This window comes from Oncorhynchus mykiss, unplaced genomic scaffold (assembly GCF_013265735.2).
Source record: "Oncorhynchus mykiss isolate Arlee unplaced genomic scaffold, USDA_OmykA_1.1 un_scaffold_225, whole genome shotgun sequence".
Lineage (NCBI taxonomy): Eukaryota > Metazoa > Chordata > Actinopteri > Salmoniformes > Salmonidae > Oncorhynchus > Oncorhynchus mykiss.
Genome location: NW_023493693.1, coordinates 170709 through 196024, shown reverse-complemented (window position 1 = coordinate 196024; position 25316 = coordinate 170709). Strand labels below are relative to the sequence as shown.

Genomic DNA, 25316 nt, shown 5'->3' with positions numbered 1-25316 from the left:
GAGGACTACACATTTATTGATTATGATTTCACCCTGATTCTGACGAGGACTACACATTTATTGATTATGATTTCACCCTCATTCTGACGAGGACTACACATTTATTGATTATGATTTCACCCTGATTCTGACGAGGACTACACATTTATTGATTATGATTTCATACATTCTGATCAATATGTTTCAGGGCGGAATATTCTAATCATTCAATTAACAGACAATTCTCACCTATCAGAGGGCCCCGGTGCACAGAGGTCCCTCCTCTCTGACCTTCTCCTCCAATGCGTTTTGAGAAGGAGTGTGTGTGTGTGTAATCCAGACAATTCTCACCTATCAGAGGGCCCCGGTGCACAGAGGTCCCTCCTCTCTGACCTTCTCCTCCAATGTGTTTTGAGAAGGAGTGTGTGTGTGTGTAAACCAGACAATTCTCACCTATCAGAGGGCCCCGGTGCACAGAGGTCCCTCCTCTCTGACCTTCTCCTCCAATGCGTTTTGAGAAGGAGTGTGTGTGTGTGTAATCCAGACAATTCTCACCTATCACAAACATAGTCTACTTCAACTAAATAACACACTCAAAATGATACGTTTTCACGTCTCTGTGGAACACACCGTGTCAACATTCACAGTGCAGGGTGGGAAAAGTATGTGAACCCCTCCGATTTAATAACTGGTTGACCCTCCTTTGGCAGCAACAACATCAACCAAACGTTTTCTGTAGTTGCAGATCAGACCGGAGCAACAGTCAGGAGGAATGTCCTCTTTACAAAACCGTTTCAGTTCAGTTTAAATTCTTGTGATGTCTGGTGTGAACGGCTCTCTTGAGGTCTTCCCACAGCATCTCAATCGGGTTGAGGTCAGGACTGGGCCACTCCAGAAGGCGTATTTTCCTCTGTTGAAGCCATTCTGTTGTTGATTTACTTCTGTGTTTCCTGTTGCATCACCCAACATCTGTAGAGCTTCAATTGGCGGACAAATAGCCCAACATTCTCCTGCAAAATGTATTGATAATCTTTGGGCAGAATTGGTGAATTTTCTCTCCGTGTGTTCCTTCAAAACAACTTAATTGTCGTTTTTATTTTACCTTTATTTACAGTAACTAAGCAAGTCAGTTAATTAAGAACAAATTATTATTTACAAAGACCGGCCAAACCCGGACAACGCTGAGCCAATTGTGCGCCGACCTATGGCACTCCCAACCACGGCCGGATGTGATACAGCCTGGAATAGAACCAGGGACTGTAGTTACGCCTCTTGCGCTGAGATGCAGTGCCATAGACAGCTGCGCCACTCGGGGAACCCCATAACAAAGATGGTAACAACACAGTACATTTGCAAGAGGGACAACTAGTTACTAAAGCTAGCGCTGTGATTGGAGCGTTTCGCTTCCGCAGCTGCGCAGACACGGGGGACCTCGCTGGAGCTGTCATCTGGAAAGGGAGGAGAGGAACAGAAGAGAAGAACGACATAAACGCAGCGAGGACGCGAACACTCAAGAAAGAGGTGAGTGATGTGGAATGTCCAGAATGCATTGCTCTTGAATAAAGGAGTTGCGTGTCACCGTGTTACCGTTATAACGGACACGCGACTAGAAACAGTTACGTGTCTCTGGCGTGAATAGGCTACGAACTTTTTTTTTCATATTTCTTTAGGCAAACGCGTCGGTGTTGGTTCGAGTTGGGGGGTTTGATGTGTTGTACAGTCTGGGGGAGGTGAGGGGAGAGAAAGAGATAAGAGACGAGGGCCTGCGACGACAGATGAGCACGTCTCTCTCCCACCTCCCCACCTCTGTCTCAACCATGAACAACTTTCTCTAGTTTCTCTCCAGACAATAGTTTAGCTCTACATTGAACTGTAGACTGTGTGGAATTGGTGAGCCTTTATCTAGAGCTGCGCGGTTGTAGAAATTCATTCACAGGGCTGTGCTTTGCAACCCGAGATAAAAACAATTTCAGGTTGGATATCCGTAGAATATCCCACTTGAAACGGTCTTTACCTCGGTGCTTTGCAACAAACCGTGGAGCCAAACACTGTGCGCCGCCGGTTGTGGGTTAAACTAGCGGAGTAGTAGTCAGGTTCGTTTAAGGTAGCCTTCTCCACGGTGTCGGTAGCCTTATCCACGGTGTCGGTAGCCTTCTCCACGGTGTCGGTAGTCTTCTCCACGGTGTCGGTAGCCTTCTCCACGGTGTCGGTAGTATTGCGCTGTCATTACACCGTTACCCTGTCAGTGTGATGGTGGACTGTAGGCTAGTTAGACCACAGGCACCATTGACTATTGACTTGCCTACTATAAGGAGCAGCGCTACTCTGTGGATGTGAGTTGAGTCTTGGGACGTTAAGGAGACTAGTCTACTGACTACCCTGTTACCGCTACTAAACTAGTCTTATTACCCCTGAATGTGTTTCATGGGATGTTTACAGTGTTGTTGATGTCCCCACTCTGTGATGGTATTCACAGCTGTGTGTTGGGGTTAAAAGCCGCAGTAGGTCACGTTTTGAGGCGACCCGAACAAATTCACATAGAAATTACCCTCCTCTTATCTATATTACTCTTATTTTGTAGACTAGCCTACCTGCACAGTCTACCCTCCTGTTATCAAATCAAATCAAATGTATTTATATAGCCCTTCGTACATCAGCTGATATCGCAAAGTGCTGTACAGAAACCCAGCCTAAAACCCCAAACAGCAAGCAATGCAGGTGTAGTCTCCCCTCCTGTTATCCCTTGGCACATCTAAAGCATTTTCTTTTGGGGTGTTGCTATAGACCACCAAGTGCTAACAGTCAGTATCTAAATAATGTGTGAAATGCTTGATAGTGTGTGTGATGTAAACAGAGAGAGGTCTACTTTCTCAGGGACCTGAATATTGACTGGTTTTCATCAAGCTGTCTGCTCAACAGGAAGCTCCTCACTGTAACCAGTGTCTGTAATCTGGTTCAGGTTATTAATCAACCCACTCAACAGGAAGCTCCTCACTGTAACCAGTGTCTGTAATCTGGTTCAGGTTATTAATCAACCTACCAGGGTGTTTACAAACAACCACAGGAACAAATATCGATCACATTTATACTAATACTGTAGAACTTTGTTCTGAAGTTGGATGCAGTGATCGCAATATAATGACTAGTCAACCAGCACAGCCTATCTGCACTCATGTCCATGTCAAACCTGCTAGTCTACCTGCTAGTCTACCTGCTAGTCTACCTGCACAGCCTATCTGCACTCATGTCCATGTCAAACCTGCTAGTCTACCTGCTAGTCTACCTGCTAGTCTACCTGCACAGCCTATCTGCACTCATGTCCATGTCAAACCTGCTAGTCTACCTGCTAGTCTACCTGCTAGTCTACCTGCTAGTCTACCTGCTAGTCAACCAGCACAGCCTATCTGCACTCATGTCCATGTCAAACCTGCTAGTCTACCTGCTAGTCTACCTGCACAGCCTATCTGCACTCATGTCCATGTCAAAGGACCAATGGGCACCAACATGTGAATTTCATAGGAGCATGTTAATTAGGGTGTCAACATGTGAATTTCATAGGATCATGTTAATTAGGGTGTCAACATGTGAATTTCATAGGAGCATGTTAATTAGGGTGTCAACATGTGAATTTCATAGGATCATGTTAAATAGGGTGTCAACATGTGCATTTCATAGGAGCATGTTAATTAGGGTGTCAACATGTGAATTTCATAGGAGCATGTTAAATAGGGTGTCAACATGTGAACTTCATAGGAACATGTTAAATAGGGTGTCAAATGACTAATGACCACCAACATGTGAATTTCATAGGAGCATGTTAAATAGGGTGTCAAATGACTAATGACCACCAACATGTGAATTTCATAGGAGCATGTTAAATAGGGTATCAACATGTGAATTTCATAGGAGCATGTTAAATAGGGTGTCAACATGTGAATTTCATAGGAGCATGTTAAATAGGGTGTCAACATGTGAATTTCATAGGAGCATGTTAAATAGGGTGTCAACATGTGAATTTCATAGGAGCATGTTAAATAGGGTGTCAAATGACTAATGAACACCAACATGTGAATTTCATAGGAGCATGTTAAATAGGGTGTCAAATGACTAATGACCACCAACATGTGAATTTCATAGGAGCATGTTAAATAGAGTGTCAAATGACTAATGACCACCAACATGTGAATTTCATAGGAGCATGTTAAATAGGGTGTCAACATGTGAATTTCATAGGAGCATGTTAAATAGGGTGTCAACATGTGAATTTCATAGGAGCATGTTAAATAGGGTGTCAACATGTGAATTTCATAGGAGCATGTTAAATAGGGTGTCAAATGACTAATGACCACCAACATGTGAATTTCATAGGATCATGTTAAATAGGGTGTCAAATGACTAATGACCACCAACATGTGAATTTCATAGGAGCATGTTAAATAGGGTGTCAAATGACTAATGACCACAACATGTGAATTTCATAGGAGCATGTTAAATAGGGTGTCAACATGTGAATTTCATAGGATCATGTTAAATAGGGTGTCAACATGTGAATTTCATAGGAGCATGTTAAATAAGGTGTCAACATGTGAATTTCATAGGAGCATGTTAAATAAGGTGTCAACATGTGAATTTCATAGGAGCATGTTAAATAGGGTGTCAACATGTGAATTTCATAGGAGCATGTTAAATAGGGTGTCAACATGTGAATTTCATAGGAGCATGTTAAATAGGGTGTCAACATGTGAATTTCATAGGAGCATGTTAAATAGGGTGTCAACATGTGAATTTCATAGGAGCATGTTAAATAGGGTGTCAACATGTGAATTTCATAGGAGCATGTTAAATAGGGTGTCAACATGTGAATTTCATAGGAGCATGTTAAATAGGGTGTCAACATGTGAATTTCATAGGAGCATGTTAAATAGGGTGTCAACATGTGAATTTCATAGGAGCATGTTAAATAAGGTGTCAACATGTGAATTTCATAGGAGCATGTTAAATAGGGTGTCAACATGTGAATTTCATAGGAGCTTGTTAAATAAGGTGTCAACATGTGAATTTCATAGGAGCATGTTAAATAGGGTGTCAACATGTGAATTTCATAGGAGCATGTTAAATAAGGTGTCAACATGTGAATTTCATAGGAGCATGTTAAAAAGGTGTCAACATGTGAATTTCATAGGAGCATGTTAAATAGGGTGTCAAATGACTAATGACCACAACATGTGAATTTCATAGGAGCATGTTAAATAGGGTGTCAACATGTGAATTTCATAGGATCATGTTAAATAGGGTGTCAACATGTGAATTTCATAGGAGCATGTTAAATAAGGTGTCAACATGTGAATTTCATAGGAGCATGTTAAATAGGGTGTCAACATGTGAATTTCATAGGAGCATGTTAAATAGGGTGTCAACATGTGAATTTCATAGGAGCATGTTAAATAGGGTGTCAACATGTGAATTTCATAGGAGCATGTTAAATAGGGTGTCAACATGTGAATTTCATAGGAGCATGTTAAATAGGGTGTCAACATGTGAATTTCATAGGAGCATGTTAAATAGGGTGTCAACATGTGAATTTCATAGGAGCATGTTAAATAGGGTGTCAACATGTGAATTTCATAGGAGCATGTTAAATAGGGTGTCAACATGTGAATTTCATAGGAGCATGTTAAATAAGGTGTCAACATGTGAATTTCATAGGAGCATGTTAAATAGGGTGTCAACATGTGAATTTCATAGGAGCATGTTAAATAAGGTGTCAACATGTGAATTTCATAGGAGCATGTTAAATAGGGTGTCAACATGTGAATTTCATAGGAGCATGTTAAATAAGGTGTCAACATGTGAATTTCATAGGAGCATGTTAAAAAGGTGTCAACATGTGAATTTCATAGGAGCATGTTAAATAGGGTGTCAACATGTGAATTTCATAGGAGCATGTTAAATAGGGTGTCAACATGTGAATTTCATAGGAGCATGTTAAATAGGGTGTCAACATGTGAATTTCATAGGATCATGTTAAATAGGGTGTCAATATGTGAATTTCATAGGAGCATGTTAAATAGGGTGTCAACATGTGAATTTCATAGGAGCATGTTAAATAGGGTGTCAACATGTGAATTTCATAGGAGCATGTTAAATAGGGTGTCAAATGACTAATGAACACCAACATGTGAATTTCATAGGAGCATGTTAAATAGGGTGTCAAATGACTAATGACCACCAACATGTGAATTTCATAGGAGCATGTTAAATAGAGTGTCAAATGACTAATGACCACCAACATGTGAATTTCATAGGAGCATGTTAAATAGGGTGTCAACATGTGAATTTCATAGGAGCATGTTAAATAGGGTGTCAACATGTGAATTTCATAGGAGCATGTTAAATAGGGTGTCAACATGTGAATTTCATAGGAGCATGTTAAATAGGGTGTCAAATGACTAATGACCACCAACATGTGAATTTCATAGGATCATGTTAAATAGGGTGTCAAATGACTAATGACCACCAACATGTGAATTTCATAGGAGCATGTTAAATAGGGTGTCAAATGACTAATGACCACAACATGTGAATTTCATAGGAGCATGTTAAATAGGGTGTCAACATGTGAATTTCATAGGATCATGTTAAATAGGGTGTCAACATGTGAATTTCATAGGAGCATGTTAAATAAGGTGTCAACATGTGAATTTCATAGGAGCATGTTAAATAAGGTGTCAACATGTGAATTTCATAGGAGCATGTTAAATAGGGTGTCAACATGTGAATTTCATAGGAGCATGTTAAATAGGGTGTCAACATGTGAATTTCATAGGAGCATGTTAAATAGGGTGTCAACATGTGAATTTCATAGGAGCATGTTAAATAGGGTGTCAACATGTGAATTTCATAGGAGCATGTTAAATAGGGTGTCAACATGTGAATTTCATAGGAGCATGTTAAATAGGGTGTCAACATGTGAATTTCATAGGAGCATGTTAAATAGGGTGTCAACATGTGAATTTCATAGGAGCATGTTAAATAGGGTGTCAACATGTGAATTTCATAGGAGCATGTTAAATAAGGTGTCAACATGTGAATTTCATAGGAGCATGTTAAATAGGGTGTCAACATGTGAATTTCATAGGAGCATGTTAAATAAGGTGTCAACATGTGAATTTCATAGGAGCATGTTAAATAGGGTGTCAACATGTGAATTTCATAGGAGCATGTTAAATAAGGTGTCAACATGTGAATTTCATAGGAGCATGTTAAAAAGGTGTCAACATGTGAATTTCATAGGAGCATGTTAAATAGGGTGTCAACATGTGAATTTCATAGGAGCATGTTAAATAGGGTGTCAACATGTGAATTTCATAGGAGCATGTTAAATAGGGTGTCAACATGTGAATTTCATAGGATCATGTTAAATAGGGTGTCAATATGTGAATTTCATAGGATCATGTTAAATAGGGTGTCAAAGGAAAGCTAGTAGTCTATTTTTTTGTTGTTGTTGTAAATTATGACATATATATATATATATATACATTTATACATTTTTCAATCATCCCCGAAATGAGGAAAAAGCAAAAGGCTTTGATTTCTGGTCAAACTGATGGAAACGGGTCGTAGAAAACATCTCTTAAAAAGAGACTTTTCCTGGTCCAATCAGAGGGCCAAGAGTCACGAGCCAATCAGAGGGCCGAGAGTCACGAGCCAATCAGAGGGCCGAGAGTCACGAGCCAATCAGAGGGCCGAGAGTCACGAGCCAATCAGAGGGCAGAGAGTCACGAGCCAGTCAGAGGGCCGAGAGTCACGAGCCAATCAGAGGGCCGAGAGTCACGAGCCAATCAGATGGCAGAGAGTCACGAGCCAATCAGAGGGCAGAGAGTCACGAGCCAATCAGAGGGCCAAGAGTCACGAGCAAATCGTTGCTTTGCCAGTCGATGCTGCGACTACTGTCTCTGACTGTGTGGAGAGGAATCTACGGAGACTCTGTGCCACTAAATGAACAAAACCCGGCCAGATCATTTCAAGTCATCAGTCTTTAATCAAAGTCCAGTCCAAGTCAAGTCTCAAGTTATCAAATTTGTGACTCAAGTCAGACTCGAGTTCAAGTCAAGTCTCAAGTTATCAAATTTGTGACTCAAGTCAGACTCGAGTTCAAGTCAAGTCTCAAGTTATCAAATTTGTGACTCAAGTCAGACTCGAGTTCAAGTCAAGTCTCAAGTTATCAAATTTGTGACTCAAGTCAGACTCGAGTCCACGTCCTCCTGTAATGATGCATTTCTGTGTAGAACAGATCAGGGACCTTCCACTTACTGTAGTTTAATCATTCTTTCTGAGTCAGTGTGTCATGTCATCGCTGAGACTCCATTCTTTCTGAGTCAGTGTGTCATGTCATCGCTGAGACTCCATTCTTTCTGAGTCAGTGTGTCATGTCATCGCTGAGACTCCATTCTTTCTGAGTCAGTGTGTCATGTCATCGCTGAGACTCCATTCTTTCTGAGTCAGTGTGTCATGTCATCGCTGACAATCCATTCTTTCTGAGTCAGTGTGTCATGTCATCGCTGAGACTCCATTCTTTCTGAGTCAGTGTGTCATGTCATCGCTGAGACTCCATTCTTTCTGAGTCAGTGTGTCATGTCATTGCTGAGACTCCATTCTTTCTGAGTCAGTGTGTCATGTCATCGCTGAGACTCCATTCTATCTGAGTCAGTGTGTCATGTCATCCTTGACAATCCATTCTTTCTGAGTCAGTGTGTCAATGTCATCGCTGAGACTCCATTCTATCTGAGTCAATGTGTCATGTCATCGCTGAGACTCCATTCTATCTGAGTCAGTGTGTCATGTCATCGCTGACAATCCATTCTTTCTGAGTCAGTGTGTCAATGTCATCGCTGAGACTCCATTCTATCTGAGTCAATGTGTCATGTCATCGCTGAGACTCCATTCTTTCTGAGTCAGTGTGTCATGTCATCGCTGAGACTCCATTCTTTCTGAGTCAGTGTGTCATGTCATCGCTGAGACTCCATTCTTTCTGAGTCAGTGTGTCATGTCATTGCTGAGACTCCATTCTTTCTGAGTCAGTGTGTCATGTCATCGCTGAGACTCCATTCTATCTGAGTCAGTGTGTCATGTCATCGCTGACAATCCATTCTTTCTGAGTCAGTGTGTCAATGTCATCGCTGAGACTCCATTCTATCTGAGTCAATGTGTCATGTCATCGCTGAGACTCCATTCTATCTGAGTCAGTGTGTCATGTCATCGCTGACAATCCATTCTTTCTGAGTCAGTGTGTCAATGTCATCGCTGAGACTCCATTCTATCTGAGTCAATGTGTCATGTCATCGCTGAGACTCCATTCTATCAGAGTCCGTGTGTCATGTCATCGCTGACAATCCATTCTATCAGAGTCCGTGTGTCATGTCATCGCTGAGACTCCATTCTTTCAGCAGACATGGTTTAGTGTTAACTCAGAGCAGATATTTAGCAGAGTTCTAGGAAAACGTGGACACACTAAAAAACGGTGGGAGATGTTTCTTCCATCTACACAGTTCTTACAGTAAATGTTTTAGTAAAATATTCAGTTCACATTTTTAAAAGTTGTTCTTCTTTATAGAGTTGTATGTTTTTTAAAAACTTTGAAATCAATGTTTTTTTTGGTAGTGAAAAATGTTAGTCTCAGCTGATCCGTTACAGTGGAACTGTGCTGTTTGTCTTTCTGTTAATGGCCTGTTTATGTTGCAAGGGCTTCTGGGAAATGAATATAAATAACATTCCTGTGAACAACTTTCCTGTGTTCTGAAGATTATAAATGTTTTGTCCTGCGAACTTGGACACTGAACCTCAGAGTTTTCTAAATGATGACTCCTTGTTGGATAAAAGGAGAGGTAGAGTGTGTCTCTGTGTGTCTCTGGACAGACCCTGGTCTGCAGTGTGTCTCTCTGGCCAGACCCTGGTCTGCAGTGTGTCTCTCTGGCCAGACCCTGGTCTGCAGTGTGTCTCTCTGGACAGACCCTGGTCTGCAGTGTGTCTCTCTGGACAGACCCTGTTCTGCAGTGTGTCTCTCTCTGGACAGACCCTGGTCTGCAGTGTGTCTCTGTGTCTCTCTGGACAGACCCTGGTCTGCAGTGTGTCTCTCTCTGGACAGACCCTGGTCTGCAGTGTGTCTCTGTGTCTCTCTGGACAGACCCTGGTCTGCAGTGTGTCTCTCTCTGGACAGACCCTGGTCTGCAGTGTGTCTCTGTGTCTCTCTGGACAGACCCTGGTCTGCAGTGTGTCTCTCGCTGGACAGACCCTGGTCTGCAGTGTGTCTCTCTCTCTGGCCAGACCCTGGTCTGCAGTGTGTGTGTGTGTTTGTGTCTCTCTGGACAGACCCTGGTCTGCAGTGTGTCTCTCTGGACAGACCCTGGTCTGCAGTGTGTCTCTCTGGACAGACCCTGGTCTGCAGTGTGTCTCTCTCTGGACAGACCCTGGTCTGCAGTGTGTCTCTCTCTGGACAGACCCTGGTCTGCAGTGTGTCTCTCTCTGGACAGACCCTGGTCTGCAGTGTGTCTCTGTGTCTCTCTGGACAGACCCTGGTCTGCTGTGTCTCTCTGGACAGACCCTGGTCTGCAGTGTGTCTCTCTCTGGACAGACCCTGGTCTGCAGTGTGTCTCTGTGTCTCTCTGGACAGACCCTGGTCTGCAGTGTGTCTCTGTGTCTCTCTGGACAGACCCTGGTCTGCTGTGTCTCTCTCTGGACAGACCCTGGTCTGCAGTGTGTCTCTGTGTCTCTCTGGACAGACCCTGGTCTGCAGTGTGTCTCTGTGTCTCTCTGGACAGACCCTGGTCTGCAGTGTGTCTCTGTGTCTCTCTGGACAGACCCTGGTCTGCAGTGTGTCTCTGTGTCTCTCTGGACAGACCCTGGTCTGCAGTGTGTCTCTGTGTCTCTCTCTCTGGCCAGACCCTGGTCTGCAGTGTGTGTGTGTGTTTGTGTCTCTCTCTCTGGCCAGACCCTGGTCTGCAGTGTGTGTGTGTGTTTGTGTCTCTCTCTCTGGCCAGACCCTGTCCTGCAGTGTGTGTGTGTGTTTGTGTCTCTCTCTCTGGCCAGACCCTGGTCTGCAGTGTGTGTGTGTGTTTGTGTCTCTCTCTCTGGCCAGACCCTGGTCTGCAGTGTGTGTGTGTGTTTGTGTCTCTCTCTCTGGCCAGACCCTGTCCTGCAGTGTGTTTGTGTCTAGGGGACATGATGTCATTGCTAATAGCAGAGAGCTCTCTGGTTGTTAAGTTATGTTATATTCCAACCCTTCCCCTCTCTCTCTCTCTCTCTCTCTCCTCCCTCTCTCTCGCTCTCTCTCTCTCTCTCTCTCTCCCTCTCTCTCTCTCTCTCTCTGTCTCTCTCTCTCTCTCTCTCTCTCTCTCTCTCTCTCCCTCTCTCTCTCTCTCTCTCTCTCTCTCTCTCTCCCTCTCTCTCTCTCTCTCTCTCTCTCTCTCTCTCTCTCTCTCTCCCTCTCTCTCTCTCTCTCTCCCTCTCTCTCTCTCTGTCTCTCTCTCTCTCTCTCTCTCTCTCTCTCTCTCTCTCTCCCTCTCTCTCTCTCTCTCTCTCTCTCTCTCTCCCTCTCTCTCTCTCTCTCTCTCTCTCTCTCTCTCTCTCTCTCTCTCTCTCTCTCTCTCTCTCTCTCTCTCCCTCTCTCTCTCTCTCTCTCTCTCTCTCTCTCTCTCTCTCTCTCTCTCTCTCCCTCTCTCTCTCTCTCTCTCTCTCCCTCTCTCTCTCTCTCTCTCTCTCTCTCTCTCTCTCTCTCTCTCCCTCTCTCTCTCTCTCTCTCTCTCTCTCTCTCTCTCTCTCTCTCTCTCTCTCCCTCTCTCTCTCTCTCTCTCTCTCTCTCTCTCTCTCTCTCTCTCTCTCTCTCCCTCTCTCTCTGTCTCTCAATTCAATTCAATCCCGTTTCAATTTAACTTCAGTTTCATTTCAATGTAATTTCAATTCAAGGGCCTTTATTGTCATGGGAAACATGTGTTTACATCGCCAAAGCAAGTGAAGTAGATCATAAACAAAAGTATTATATATATATATATACAGTGTTGTAACGATGTACAAATGGTTAACATCTCTACGTCTTTGGTGTTAGCAGCTGTTTTTTTACTCTAGACAGATCACACACACACACACACACACACACACACACACACACACACACACACACACACACACACACACACACACACACACACACACACACACACACACTCTCTCTCTCTCTCAGTCCCCCACCGACAGTGAGCTGTTAGACACACAGAACTGAAATAGGCCAACAGGTCAGAGGTGTGAGGTTACTGTCACATCCAGGCTCTTGTTACCTTCCCACTTTCCTCTGGGTGTGTGTGGGTGTGTGTGTGTGTGTGTGTGTTTGTCCTGGTATGTGGGCTTGTTGCAGCAGTAGTGGAGCTTGACTTCCCAGAATGCAACATGTTTTTATGCATTGTTTGTCCTCACTTGGCTCACTGTGTGTGTGTGTGTGTGTGTGTGTGTGTGTGTGTGTGTGTGTGTGTGTGTGTGTGTGTGTGTGTGTGTGTGTGTGTGTGTGTGTGTGTGTGTGTGCGCGCGTTCTTCATTCATTAAAGGATTGTGTTTGTTTCTTGCAGTCAGAAGCTGTCTTCCTGGTGAAGCCATATGATTGGCTGAAGCAGAACTCCTCTGTCTGTGATTGGTCATCGAGGGTAGACGCTGTGATTGGCTGAGAAGTCCAAAACATGGACCCACACCATCCTGGGGTTACCAACAGTCCTTAGCTCTACGGTAGGACCCTCAGTGTTCCGTACGGTGTTGTCTAGCTACTGTCTCCGGGGGCAACCCTGACAGTTACAATCCTCAACATACTTTTCTCTTTACTGACCTGTGACCTCTGACCTCTAACCCCTGGTCCAGGACTGACCTCCTATCAGGTAACACATGCTCCCTCACTGTTCTCTCTCTCTCTCCAGGAGGCCCCGCCTCTTCGGTGATGATGTCAATAGACGTGGCCAATAGGAACGGCCCTGCCCTGACTCCTCCCGCCTCACTCAGCCTTTGTTCCTCCCACAACCGTGATGTCAGTGGCGGTGATGTCACCAGGCTGGGTTGGGCCACGTTTCCTAAGTGTCGTAAGAAGTATTGTCTGACCAGCATCCAGAGTGCAATGGGGCTGAGTGATGTAACTCTTCCTCCGTCGTCGTCGACTCCCAACAAACTGGCCAAGAACGGGCTGAACGCCCTGCGCAAAGCAGCCGAACGACATGGACAACATGACCACAACAAGAACACAACCCCTGACCCCGACTCAACCACAGCTGAACGACATGGACAACATGACCACAACAAGAACACAACCCCTGACCCCGACTCAACCACAGAGGACTGCAATACAAACAATGAAACCGTCAATGAGGACATCCTCACCAAGATGAACCTCGACCCCGACACCAAGACACATCTGGATCTGAAAACTAACGTGAACTCAGACCTGGATCTGAAAACTAACATGAACTCCGATCTGGATCTGAAAACTAACGTGAACTCCGATCTGGATCTGAAAACTAACGTGAACTCGGACCTGGATCTGAAAACTAACGTGAACTCCGATCTGGATCTGAAAACTAACGTGAACTCAGACCTGGATCTGAAAACTAACGTGAACTCAGACCTGGATCTGAAAACTAACGTGAACTCAGACCTGGAAAGCATCACGAACGTGACAGACGACGGGGATGACATCAGCATCCTGTCTGAGAAGGAAGTGGAGATGAAAATAGAGGAGGAGGAGAGGAGTAGTATAGAGGAGGAAAAGGAGGAGAGGATAGAGGAGGAAGAGGAGGACGAGGAGGAGAGGATAGAGGAGGAAGAGGCGGACGAGGAGGAGAGGATAGAGGAGGAAGAGGCGGAGAGGAGGATAGAGGAGGAGAGGATAGAGGAGGACGAGGAGGAGAGGATAGAGGAGGAGAGGATAGAGGGGGAAGAGGCGGAGAGGAGGATAGAGGAGGAGAGGATAGAGGACGATGAGGAGGAGAGGATAGAGGAGGAGAGGATAGAGGGGGAAGAGGCGGAGAGGAGGATAGAGGAGGAAGAGGAGGAGAGGATAGAGGAGGAAGAGGAGGAGAGGATAGAGGAGGAAGAGGAGGAGAGGATAGAGGAGGAGAGGATAGAGGGGGAAGAGGCGGAGAGGAGGATAGAGGAGGAGAGGATAGAGGGGGAAGAGGCGGAGAGGAGGATAGAGGAGGAGAGGATAGAGGAGGACGAGGAGGAGAGGATAGAGGAGGAAGAGGAGGAGAGGATAGAGGAGGCAGAGGAGGACGAGGAGGAGAGGATAAAGGAGGAGAGGGGGAAAGAGGAGGAGAGGATAGAGGAAGAAGAGGAGGAGCGGATAGAGGAGGAGAGGATAGAGGAGAGGATAGAGGAGGAGAGGATAGAGGAGGAGAGGATAGAGGAGGAGAGGATAGAGGAGGAAGAGGAGGAGAGCATAGAGGAGGAGAGGATAGAGGAGGAAGAGGAGGAGAGGATTGGGGAGGAGAGGATAGAGGAGGAGAGGATAGAGGAGGAGAGGATAGAGGATGAAGAGGAGGAGAGGGAAGAGGAGGAGAAGATGGAGGAGGAGAGGAGGCCTCTGTTGAAGAGTGAGAACCAGGTCAAAGCTCCAGACCAGGGGAGCCACCCAGACCTCCACCCCAGCTTTAGGCTCCTCAAATCTGTTAAAGACTCTCCGTATCCCCCTCCTCCATCCACACCCAGACACAGCAGTCCTGAAGAAACCCCTCCCCTCCCCTCCTCCTCCTCCTCTCCTCTGAGGCAGAAGGATAGTGTTGAAGAGGTGACGACAGACTGTGTTGTAATCAGGATCCAGGACATGAACTCTCCTGGCTGGTCCTCTCTGTCTCAGGAGAACACCTCACCTCCCCTCCCAGGTAGGCCTGGAACACACACACTATATTGTGTATGAGGAAAGAGTGCAGTGTGGGAGAATTTGGTCAGTGGCTCAGTGTGTGTGTGTGTGTGTGTGTGTGTGTGTGTGTGTGTGTGTGTGTGTGTGTGTGTGTGTGTGTATGTGTGTGTGTGTGTGTGTGTGTGTGTGTGTGTGTGTGTGTGTTAGGCTCTCTCTCTCCTGCAGGATGTGCTGTGTGTTGTCTAGTGTCTAGCTGTATTAGATTTGTTGAGTAGAGTGTTGGAGGCTATTTTGTAAATGACATCGCCAAAGTCGAGGATTGGTAGGATGGTCAGTTTTACAAGGGTATGTTTGGCAGCATGAGTGAAGGATGCTTTGTTGCGAAATAGGAAGCCAATTCTAGATTTAACTTTGGATTGGAGATGTTTGATATGGGTCTGAAAGGAGAGTTTACAGTCTAACCAGACACCTAAGTATTTGTAGTTGTCCACGTATTCTAAGTCAGAGCCGTCCAGAGTAGTAATGTTGGACAGGCGGGTAGGTACAGGTAGCGATCGGTTGAAGAGCATGCATTTAGTTTTACTTGTATTTAAGAGCAGTTGGAGGCCACGGAAGGAGAGTTGTATGGCATTGAAGCTTGCCTGGAGGGTTGTTAACACAGTGTCCAAAGAAGGGCCGGAAGTATACAGAATGGTGTCGTCTGCGTAGAGGTGGATCAGAGACTCACCAGCAGCAAGAGTGACCTCATTGATGTATACAGAGAAGAGAGTCGGTCCAAGAATTGAACCCTGTGGCACCCCCATAGAGACTGCCAGAGGTCCGGACAGCAGACCCTCCGATTTGACACACTGAACTCTATCAGAGAAGTAGTTGGTGAACCAGGCGAGGCAATCATTTGAGAAACCAAGGCTGTCGAGTCTGCCAATGAGGATGTGGTGATTGACAGAGTCGAAAGCCTTGGCCAGATCAATGAATACGGCTGCACAGTAATGTTTCTTATCAATGGCGGTTAAGATATCATTTAGGACCTTGAGCGTGGCTGAGGTGCACCCATGACCAGCTCTGAAACCAGATTGCATAGCAGAGAAGGTATGGTGAGATTCGAAATGGTCGGTAATCTGTTTGTTGACTTGGCTTTCGAAGACCTTAGAAAGGCATGGTAGGATAGATATAGGTCTGTAGCAGTTTGGGTCAAGAGTGTCACCCCCTTTGAAGAGGGGGATGACCGCAGCTGCTTTCCAATCTTTGGGAATCTCAGACGACACGAAAGAGAGGTTGAACAGGCTAGTAATAGGGGTGGCAACAATTTTGGCAGATAATTTTAGAAAGAAAGGGTCCAGATTGTCTAGCCCGGCTGATTTGTAGGGGTCCAGATTTTGCAGCTCATTCAGAACATCAGCTGAGCACATTTGGGAGAAGGAGAAATAGGGAAGACTTGGGCGAGTTGTTGTGGGGGGTGCAGTGCTGTTGACCGGGGTAGGAGTAGCCAGGTGGAAAGCATGGCCAGCCGTAGAAAAATGCTTATTGAAATTCTCAATTATGGTGGATTTATCAGTGGTGACAGTGTTTCCTATCTTCAGTGCAGTGGGCAGCTGGGAGGAGGTGTTCTTATTCTCCATGGACTTTACAGTGTCCCAGAACTTTTTTGAGTTAGTGTTGCAGGAAGCAAATTTCTGCTTGAAAAAGCTAGCCTTGGCTTTTCTAACTGCCTGTGTATAATGGTTTCTAGCTTCCCTGAACAGCTGCATATCACGGGGGCTGTTCGATGCTAATGCAGAACGCCATAGGATGTTTTTGTGTTGGTTAAGGGCAGTCAGGTCTGGGGAGAACCAAGGGCTATATCTGTTCCTGGTTCTAAATTTCTTGAATGGGGCATGTTTATTTAAGATGGTTAGGAAGGCATTTAAAAAAAATATCCAGGCATCCTCTACTGACGGGATGAGATCAATATCCTTCCAGGATACCCCGGCCAGGTCGATTAGAAAGGCCTGCTCGCTGAAGTGTTTCAGGGAGCGTTTTACAGTGATGAGTGGAGGTCGTTTGACCGCTGACCCATTACGGATGCAGGCAATGAGGCAGTGATCGCTGAGATCTTGGTTGAAGACAGCAGAGGTGTATTTAGAGGGGAAGTTGGTTAGGATGATATCTATGAGGGTGCCCGTGTTTAAGGCTTTGGGGAGGTACCTGGCAGGTTCATTGATAATTTGTGTGAGGTTGAGGGCATCAAGTTTAGATTGTAGGATGGCTGGGGTGTTAAGCATGTTCCAGTTTAGGTCGCCTAGCAGCACAAGCTCTGAAGATAGATGGGGGGCAATCAGTTCACATATGGTGTCCAGAGCACAGCTGGGGGCAGAGGGTGGTCTATAGCAGGCGGCAATGGTGAGAGACTTGTTTTTAGAGAGGTGGATTTTTAAAAGTAGAAGTTCAAATTGTTTGGGTACAGACCTGGATAGTAGGACAGAACTCTGCAGGCTATCTTTGCAGTAGATTGCAACACCGCCCCCTTTGGCAGTTCTATCTTGTCTGAAAATGTTGTAGTTTGAATTAAAATGTCTGAATTTTTGGTGGTCTTCCTAAGCCAGGATTCAGACACAGCTAGAACATCCGGGTTGGCAGAGTGTGCTAAAGCAGTGAATAGAACAAACTTAGGGAGGAGGCTTCTAATGTTAACATGCATGAAACCAAGGCTATTACGGTTACAGAAGTCGTCAAAAGAGAGCGCCTGGGGAATAGGAGTGGAGCTAGGCACTGCAGGGCCTGGATTCACCTCTACATCGCCAGAGGAACAGAGTAGGAGTAGAATAAGGGTGCGGCTAAAAGCAATAAGAATTGGTCGTTTAGAACGTCTGGAACAGAGAGTAAAAGGAGGTTTCTGGGGGCGATAAAATAGCATCAAGGTATAATGTACAGACAAAGGTAAGGTAGGATGTGAATACAGTGGAGGTAAACCTAGGTATTGAGTGATGAAGAGAGAGATATTGTCTCTAGAAACATCATTGAAACCAGGAGATGTCATTGCATGTGTGGGTGGTGGAACTAATAGGTTGGATAAGGTATAATGAGCAGGACTAGAGGCTCTACAGTGAAATAAGCCAATAAACACTAACCAGAACAGCAATGGACAAGGCATATTGACATTAAGGAGAGGCATGCTCAGTCGAGTGATCAAAAGGGTCCAGTGAGTGGAGAGGTTGGTTGGGGGTCACGGCGATTTAGACAGCTAAATCGGTAGCAAGCTAGCATAGGAGCAAGCTAGCATAGAATGGAGGTCTGTTATTAGCCACCTCTTGCGTTCGGTCAGTAGATTAGTGGGGTTCCGTGAGGTAGAGGGGATTAATCCAAATCACACAACAACAACAAACATAAAAACAATAGATATAGTTATAGAGGCCCAAGAAGAAAAATAAATAAAATAAAATAAAATAAAAATTGTCCGATTGTCTATTCAGATAGCAGCCGATAAGATAGCCAACGGCTAGCAGGCCGCAGATGGGCGCCCAGGCAACGTTGCGCCGGAGGAGCCAGCCGGACAATTCCCTCGGGTAGACAACGTCGGCAGTCCAACTGTGAAGGCCTGGTGGGGCTCCGCGTAGGCAGCAAAACGGGTCCGGATAGGTGACTGCAGCCCAGGAGTGATTGATGGAACTCTTCAGCTGGCTAGCTCCGGAACAATTGATGTTAGCTCAGGAACCGACGAAAGCCGATAGTCACACGGATAGCAGCTAGCTAGCTGCGAGATCCAGGTATGAATGTCCAGAGCCAGCGGCCGAAATCCGGTATGTTCCGTTCCGAGCCGCGCTGCGCTGCACCGCGCCGTACAAAACTGGCGATAGATTCTCGAGCCAAAGGACAGCCGATGACCACAAACCGTGGTTAGCTGAGTACTAACGATTAGCCAGTAAATAAGCTAACTAGCTTCTGAACCAGCTTCAGAGTAGCTTCTGGACCAGCTTCTGGCTAGCTCCCGGCTAGCTTCTGGCTAATTTCTGGCTAGCCTCTCGGAGGATTACAGATCTGAGGTAAATAATACTTTTTTATATAAATATAAATTGGTGAAGCGGATTGCAGGAGAGTGTTCTGAAGATGAGTTTTTGGAAAATTAAAAATGTATGTGAAAAAAAAAAGTTGTAAATATATCTATATATTTATATACACGACAGGACGAGGACAAAAATAAGTCTGAACTGCTATGCCATCTTGGGATGAACTAAGATACTATGAACTATGATACTAGCTAGGTATTAGTGTCTAGTGTCTAGTCAGTATGATACTAGCTAGGTATTAGTGTCTAGTGTCTAGTCAGTATGATGCTAGCTAGGTATTAGTGTCTAGTGTCAGGTCAGTATGATGCTAGCTAGGTATTAGTGTCTAGTGTCAGGTCAGTATGATGCTAGCTAGGTATTAGTGTCTAGTGTCTAGTCAGTATGATGCTAGCTAGGTATTAGTGTCTAGTGTCAGGTCAGTATGATGCTAGCTAGGTATTAGTGTCTAGTGTCTAGTCAGTATGATGCTAGCTAGGTATTAGTGTCTAGTGTCTAGTCAGTATGATGCTAGCTAGGTATTAGTGTCTAGTGTCTAGTCAGTATGATGCTAGCTAGGTATTAGTGTCTAGTGTCTACTCAGTATGATGCTAGCTAGGTATTAGTGTCTAGTGTCTAGTCAGTATGATGCTAGCTAGGTATTAGTGTCTAGTGTCTAGTCAGTATGATGCTAGCTAGGTATTAGTGTCTAGTGTCTAGTCAGTATGATGCTAGCTAGGTATTAGTGTCTAGTGTCTAGTCAGTATGATGCTAGCTAGGTATTAATGTCTAGTGTCTAGTCATTATGAAGCTAGCTAGGTATTAGTGTCTAGTGTCTAGTCAGTATGATGCTAGCTAGGTATTAGTGTCTAGTGTCTAGTCAGTATGAAGCTAGCTAGGTATTAGTGTCTAGTGTCTAGTGTCTAGTCAGTATGATGCTAGCTAGGTATTAGTGTCTAGTGTCTAGTCAGTATGAAGCTAGCTAGGTATTAGTGTCTAGTGTCTAGTCAGTATGATGCTAGCTAGGTATTAGTGTCTAGTGTCTAGTCAGTATGATGCTAGCTAGGTATTAGTGTCTAGTGTCTAGTCAGTATGATGCTAGCTAGGTATTAGTGTCTAGTGTCTAGTCAGTATGAAGCTAGCTAGGTATTAGTGTCTAGTGTCTAGTCAGTATGAAGCTAGCTATGCATCACCATCACAGAGACAAAAGTGTGTGCATGTGTGGGTGGGGGAGAGGGGGCTGCAGGGGTGTGTGAGGGTGTTTGGGGAAGTGAGTGTGTGAGGGTGATGGTGTGATGCTGTGTGTGTGTGTGTGTGTGTGTGTGTGTGTGTGTGTGTGTGTGTGTGTGTGTGTGTGTGTGTGTGTGTACCGGTACAGCGTCAATGTGGAGGCTATATACAGGGGGTACCGGTACAGAGTCAATGTGGAGGCTATATACAGGGGGTACCGGTACAGAGTCAATCGAGGTAATATGACCATGTTTGTCTCAGATATCTGGAGTGATCATCAGGGCTGTCAGACAGAAGGGGACCTTCCTCCAGGATGGAAGAGGATTACAGACAAGGCTGATATCTACTACTGGCATATCCCTAGTGGAGCCACACAGTGGGAGAGACCAGCGCCCAGAGACCCTCTCACCAGACAGGAGGGCTCTAGCCTGGGGGACACCACCTCAGCCTCCCCACCTCCAGACCACCAGGTAAACACCTAGAATTACATTTTTTTTGTATTTTTAGGGGCGAAAGCGATAATATTTGGATCCCTGACGATGACATTTGATTAAATAGAGCCACGCATTTTCTATTTAATTGTAACAGTGAGATCTGAAGACATCAAATCAAATCACATGTTATTGGTCACATGGTTAGCAGATGTTATTGGTCACATGGTTAGCAGATGTTATTGGTCACATGGTTAGCTGATGTTATTGGTCACATGGTTAGCAGATGTTATTGGTCACATGGTTAGCAGATGTTATTGGTCACATGGTTTGCAGATGTTATTGGTCACATGGTTAGCAGATGTTATTGGTCACATGGTTAGCAGATGTTATTGGTCACATGGTTAGCAGATGTTATTGGTCACATGGTTAGCAGATGTTAATGGTCACATGGTTAGCAGATGTTATTGGTCACATGGTTAGCAGATGTTATTGGTCACATGGTTATCAGATGTTATTGGTCACATGGTTAGCAGATGTTATTGGTCACATGGTTAGCAGATGTTATTGGTCACATGGTTAGCAGATGTTATTGGTCACATGGTTAGCAGGTGTTATTGGTCACATGGTTAGCAGATGTTAATGGTCACATGGTTAGCAGATGTTAATGGTCACATGGTTAGCAGATGTTATTGGTCACATGGTTAGCAGATGTTATTGGTCACATGGTTAGCAGATGTTAATGGTCACATGGTTCGCAGATGTTAATGGTCACATGGTTAGCAGATGTTATTGGTCACATGGTTAGCAGATGTTATTGGTCACATGGTTAGCAGATGTTAATGGTCACATGGTTAGCAGATGTTAATGGTCACATGGTTAGCAGATGTTATTGGTCACATGGTTAGCAGATGTTATTGGTCACATGGTTAGCAGATGTTATAGGTCACATGGTTAGCAGATGTTATTGGTCACATGGTTAGCAGATGTTATTGGTCACATGGTTAGCAGATGTTAATGGTCACATGGTTAGCAGATGTTATTGATCACATGGTTAGCAGATGTTAATGGTCACATGGTTAGCAGATGTTATTGGTCACATACACATGGTTAGCAGATGTTATTGGTCACATGGTTAGCAGATGTTAATGTTCACATGGTTAGCAGATGTTAATGGTCACATGGTTAGCAGATGTTAATGGTCACATGGTTAGCAGATGTTAATGGTCACATGGTTAGCAGATGTTAATGGTCACATGGTTAGCAGATGTTAATGGTCACATGGTTAGCAGATGTTATTGGTCACATACACATGGTTAGCAGATGTTATTGGTCACTTGGTTAGCAGATGTTATTGGTCACATGGTTAGCAGATGTTATTGGTCACATGGTTAGCAGATGTTATTGGTCACATGGTTAGCAGATGTTATTGGTCACATGGTTAGCAGATGTTATTGGTCACATGGTTAGCAGATGTTATTGGTCACATGGTTAGCAGATGTTATTGGTCACATACACATGGTTAGCATATGTTATTGGTCACTTGGTTAGCAGATGTTATTGGTCACATGGTTAGCAGATGTTATTGGTCACATACACATGGTTAGCAGATGTTAATGGTCACATGGTTAGCAGATGTTAATGGTCACATGGTTAGCAGATGTTATTGGTCACATGGTTAGCAGATGTTATTGGTCACATGGTTAGCAGATGTTATTGGTCACATGGTTAGCAGATGTTATTGGTCACATGGTTAGCAGATGTTATTGGTCACATGGTTAGCAGATGTTATTGGTCACATGGTTAGCAGATGTTAATGCGAGTGTAGTGAAATGCTTGTGCTTCTAGTTCCGACCGTGCAGTAATATCTAACAAGTAATCTAACAATTTCACAACAACTACCTTATACACACAAGTGTAAAGGAGTGAATAAGAATATGTACATATAAATAAATGGATGAGTGATGGCCGAACGGCATAGGCAAGATGCAGTAGATGGTATAGAGTACAGTATATACATATGAGATGAGTAATGTAGGGTATATAAACATGATATTAAGTGGCAACGCTCTAACCGCTAGGCTACCCTGCCGTCCCTATCTCTGAACACCATCCTGTCCCATCCTTCAGCTCCCCTCAACCCCTCCCATCTATCTCTGAACACCATCCAGTCCCATCCTTCAGCTCCCCTCAACCCCTCCCATCTATCTCTGAACACCATCCAGTCCCATCCTTCAGCTCCCCTCAACCCCTCCCATCTATCTCTGAACACCATCCAGTCCTTCAGCTCCCCTCAACCCCTCCCATCAGACCTGCTCTGTCCACCTTTATCCCAGGTCATCCCAGTGTCTGGCAGACCACCCCTGTATCCCAGGTCATCCCAGTGTCTGGCAGACCACCCCTGTATCCCAGGTCGTCCCAGTGTCTGGCAGACCACCCCTGTATCCCAGGTCGTCCCAGTGTCTGGCAGACCACCCCTGTATCCCAGGTTTATAAAGAGCCCACAGTGCCACCTACAGGACAGAAGCAGACCACCCCTGTATCCCAGGTTTATAAAGAGCCCACAGTGCCACCTACAGGACAGAAGCAGACCACCCCTGTATCCCAGGTTTATAAAGAGCCCACAATGCCACCTACAGGACAGAAGCAGACCCCCCCTGTATCCCAGGTTTATAAAGAGCCCACAGTGCCACCTACAGGACAGAAGCAGACCACCCCTGTATCCCAGGTGTGTGTATGGATGTGTGTTTGGGTGGGTTATTCTGGATGGATGTGTGTTTGGGTGGGTTATTCTGGGTGGATGTGTGTTTGGGTGGGTTATTCTGGATAGATGTGTGTTTGGGTGGGTTATTCTGGATGGATGTGTGTTTGGGTGGGTTATGGGTGGGTTATTCTGGATGGATGTGTGTTTGGGTGGGTTATGGGTGGGTTATTCTGGGTGGATGTGTGTTTGGGTGGGTTATTCTGGATAGATGTGTGTTTGGGTGGGTTATTCTAGATGGATGTGTGTTTGGGTGGGTTATTCTGGATGGATGTGTGTTTGGGTGGGTTATTCTGGATGGATGTGTGTTTGGGTGGGTTATTCTAGATGGATGTGTGTTTGGGTGAGTTATTCTAGATGGATGTGTGTTTGGGTGGGTTATTCTAGATGGATGTGTGTTTGGGTGGGTTATTCTGGATGGATGTGTGTTTGGGTGGGTTATTCTGGATGGATGTGTGTTTGGGTGGGTTATTCTGGATGGATGTGTGTTTGGGTGGGTTATTCTAGATGGATGTGTGTTTGGGTGGGTTATTCTGGATGGATGTGTGTTTGGGTGGGTTATTCTGGATGGATGTGTGTTTGGGGGAGTTCTTCTGGATGGATGTGTGTTTGGGTGGGTTATTCTGGATGGATGTGTGTTTGGGTGGGTTATTCTGGATGGATGTGTGTTTGGGTGGGTTATGGGTGGGTTATTCTGGATGGATGTGTGTTTGGGTGGGTTATTCTGGATGGATGTGTGTTTGGGTGGGTTATGGGTGGGTTATTCTGGATGGATGTGTGTTTGGGTGGGTTATTCTGGATGGATGTGTGTTTGGGTGGGTTATTCTGGATGGATGTGTGTTTGGGTGGGTTATTCTGGGTGGATGTGTGTTTGGGTGGGTTATTCTGGGTGGATGTGTGTTTGGGTGGGTTATTCTGGATGGATGTGTGTTTGGGTGGGTTATTCTGGATGGATGTGTGTTTGGGTGGGTTATTCTGGATGGATGTGTGTTTGGGTGGGTTATTCTGGATGGATGTGTGTTTGGGTGGGTTATTCTGGATGGATGTGTGTTTGGGTGGGTTATTCTAGATGGATGTGTGTTTGGGTGGGTTATTCTGGGTGGATGTGTGTTTGGGGGAGTTCTTCTGGATGGATGTGTGTTTGGGTGGGTTATTCTGGATGGATGTGTGTTTGGGTGGGTTATTCTGGGTGGATGTGTGTTTGGGTGGGTTATTCTGGATGGATGTGTGTTTGGGTGGGTTATTCTGGATGGATGTGTGTTTGGGTGGGTTATTCTGGATGGATGTGTGTTTGGGTGGGTTATTCTGGATGGATGTGTGTTTGGGTGGGTTATTCTGGGTGGATGTGTGTTTGGGTGGGTTATTCTGGATGGATGTGTGTTTGGGTGGGTTATTCTGGATGGATGTGTGTTTGGGTGGGTTATTCTAGATGGATGTGTGTTTGGGTGGGTTATGGGTGGGTTATTCTGGATGGATGTGTGTTTGGGTGGGTTATTCTGGATGGATGTGTGTTTGGGTGGGTTATTCTAGATGGATGTGTGTTTGGGTGGGTTATTCTGGATGGATGTGTGTTTGGGTGGGTTATTCTGGATGGATGTGTGTTTGGGTGGGTTATTCTGGATGGATGTGTGTTTGGGTGGGTTATTCTGGATGGATGTGTGTTTGGGTGGGTTATTCTGGATGGATGTGTGTTTGGGTGGGTTATTCTGGATGGATGTGTGTTTCGGTGGGTTATGGGTGGGTTATTCTGGATGGATGTGTGTTTGGGTGGGTTATTCTAGATGGATGTGTGTTTGGGTGGGTTATTCTAGATGGATGTGTGTTTGGGTGGGTTATTCTGGATGGATGTGTGTTTGGGTGGGTTATTCTGGGTGGATGTGTGTTTGGGTGGGTTATTCTGGATAGATGTGTGTTTGGGTGGGTTATTCTGGATGGATGTGTGTTTGGGTGGGTTATTCTGGATGGATGTGTGTTTGGGTGGGTTATTCTGGATAGATGTGTGTTTGGGTGGG

General features: G+C 45.1%; 2 protein-coding genes across 5 annotated transcripts in view; both read left to right on the top strand.

Moving 5' to 3' along the window:
* Positions 1–1234: 1234 nt before the first annotated feature.
* On the top strand, positions 1235–13816 carry LOC118948221 (uncharacterized protein DDB_G0284311-like; the record flags this gene model as incomplete). Its single annotated transcript, XM_036973198.1, has 3 exons — positions 1235–1500; positions 12594–12747; positions 12933–13816. A coding segment is annotated over exon 3 (864 nt), but the record flags the coding sequence as incomplete, so codon positions are not given.
* A 666-nt stretch (positions 13817–14482) lies between these two features.
* The window catches only part of LOC110510702 (amyloid-beta A4 precursor protein-binding family B member 2-like), a 48237-nt gene continuing 37403 nt past the window's right edge, over positions 14483–25316 (top strand). For all 4 annotated transcript variants that reach the window (XM_036973196.1, XM_036973194.1, XM_036973197.1 and 1 more), the window contains exons 1-2: positions 14483–14885; positions 20374–20582. In XM_036973196.1, the coding sequence (XP_036829091.1) occupies positions 14567–14885; positions 20374–20582 (528 nt within the window). In that variant the 5' untranslated portion in view covers positions 14483–14566. The remainder of the gene's footprint in view (positions 14886–20373; positions 20583–25316) is intronic.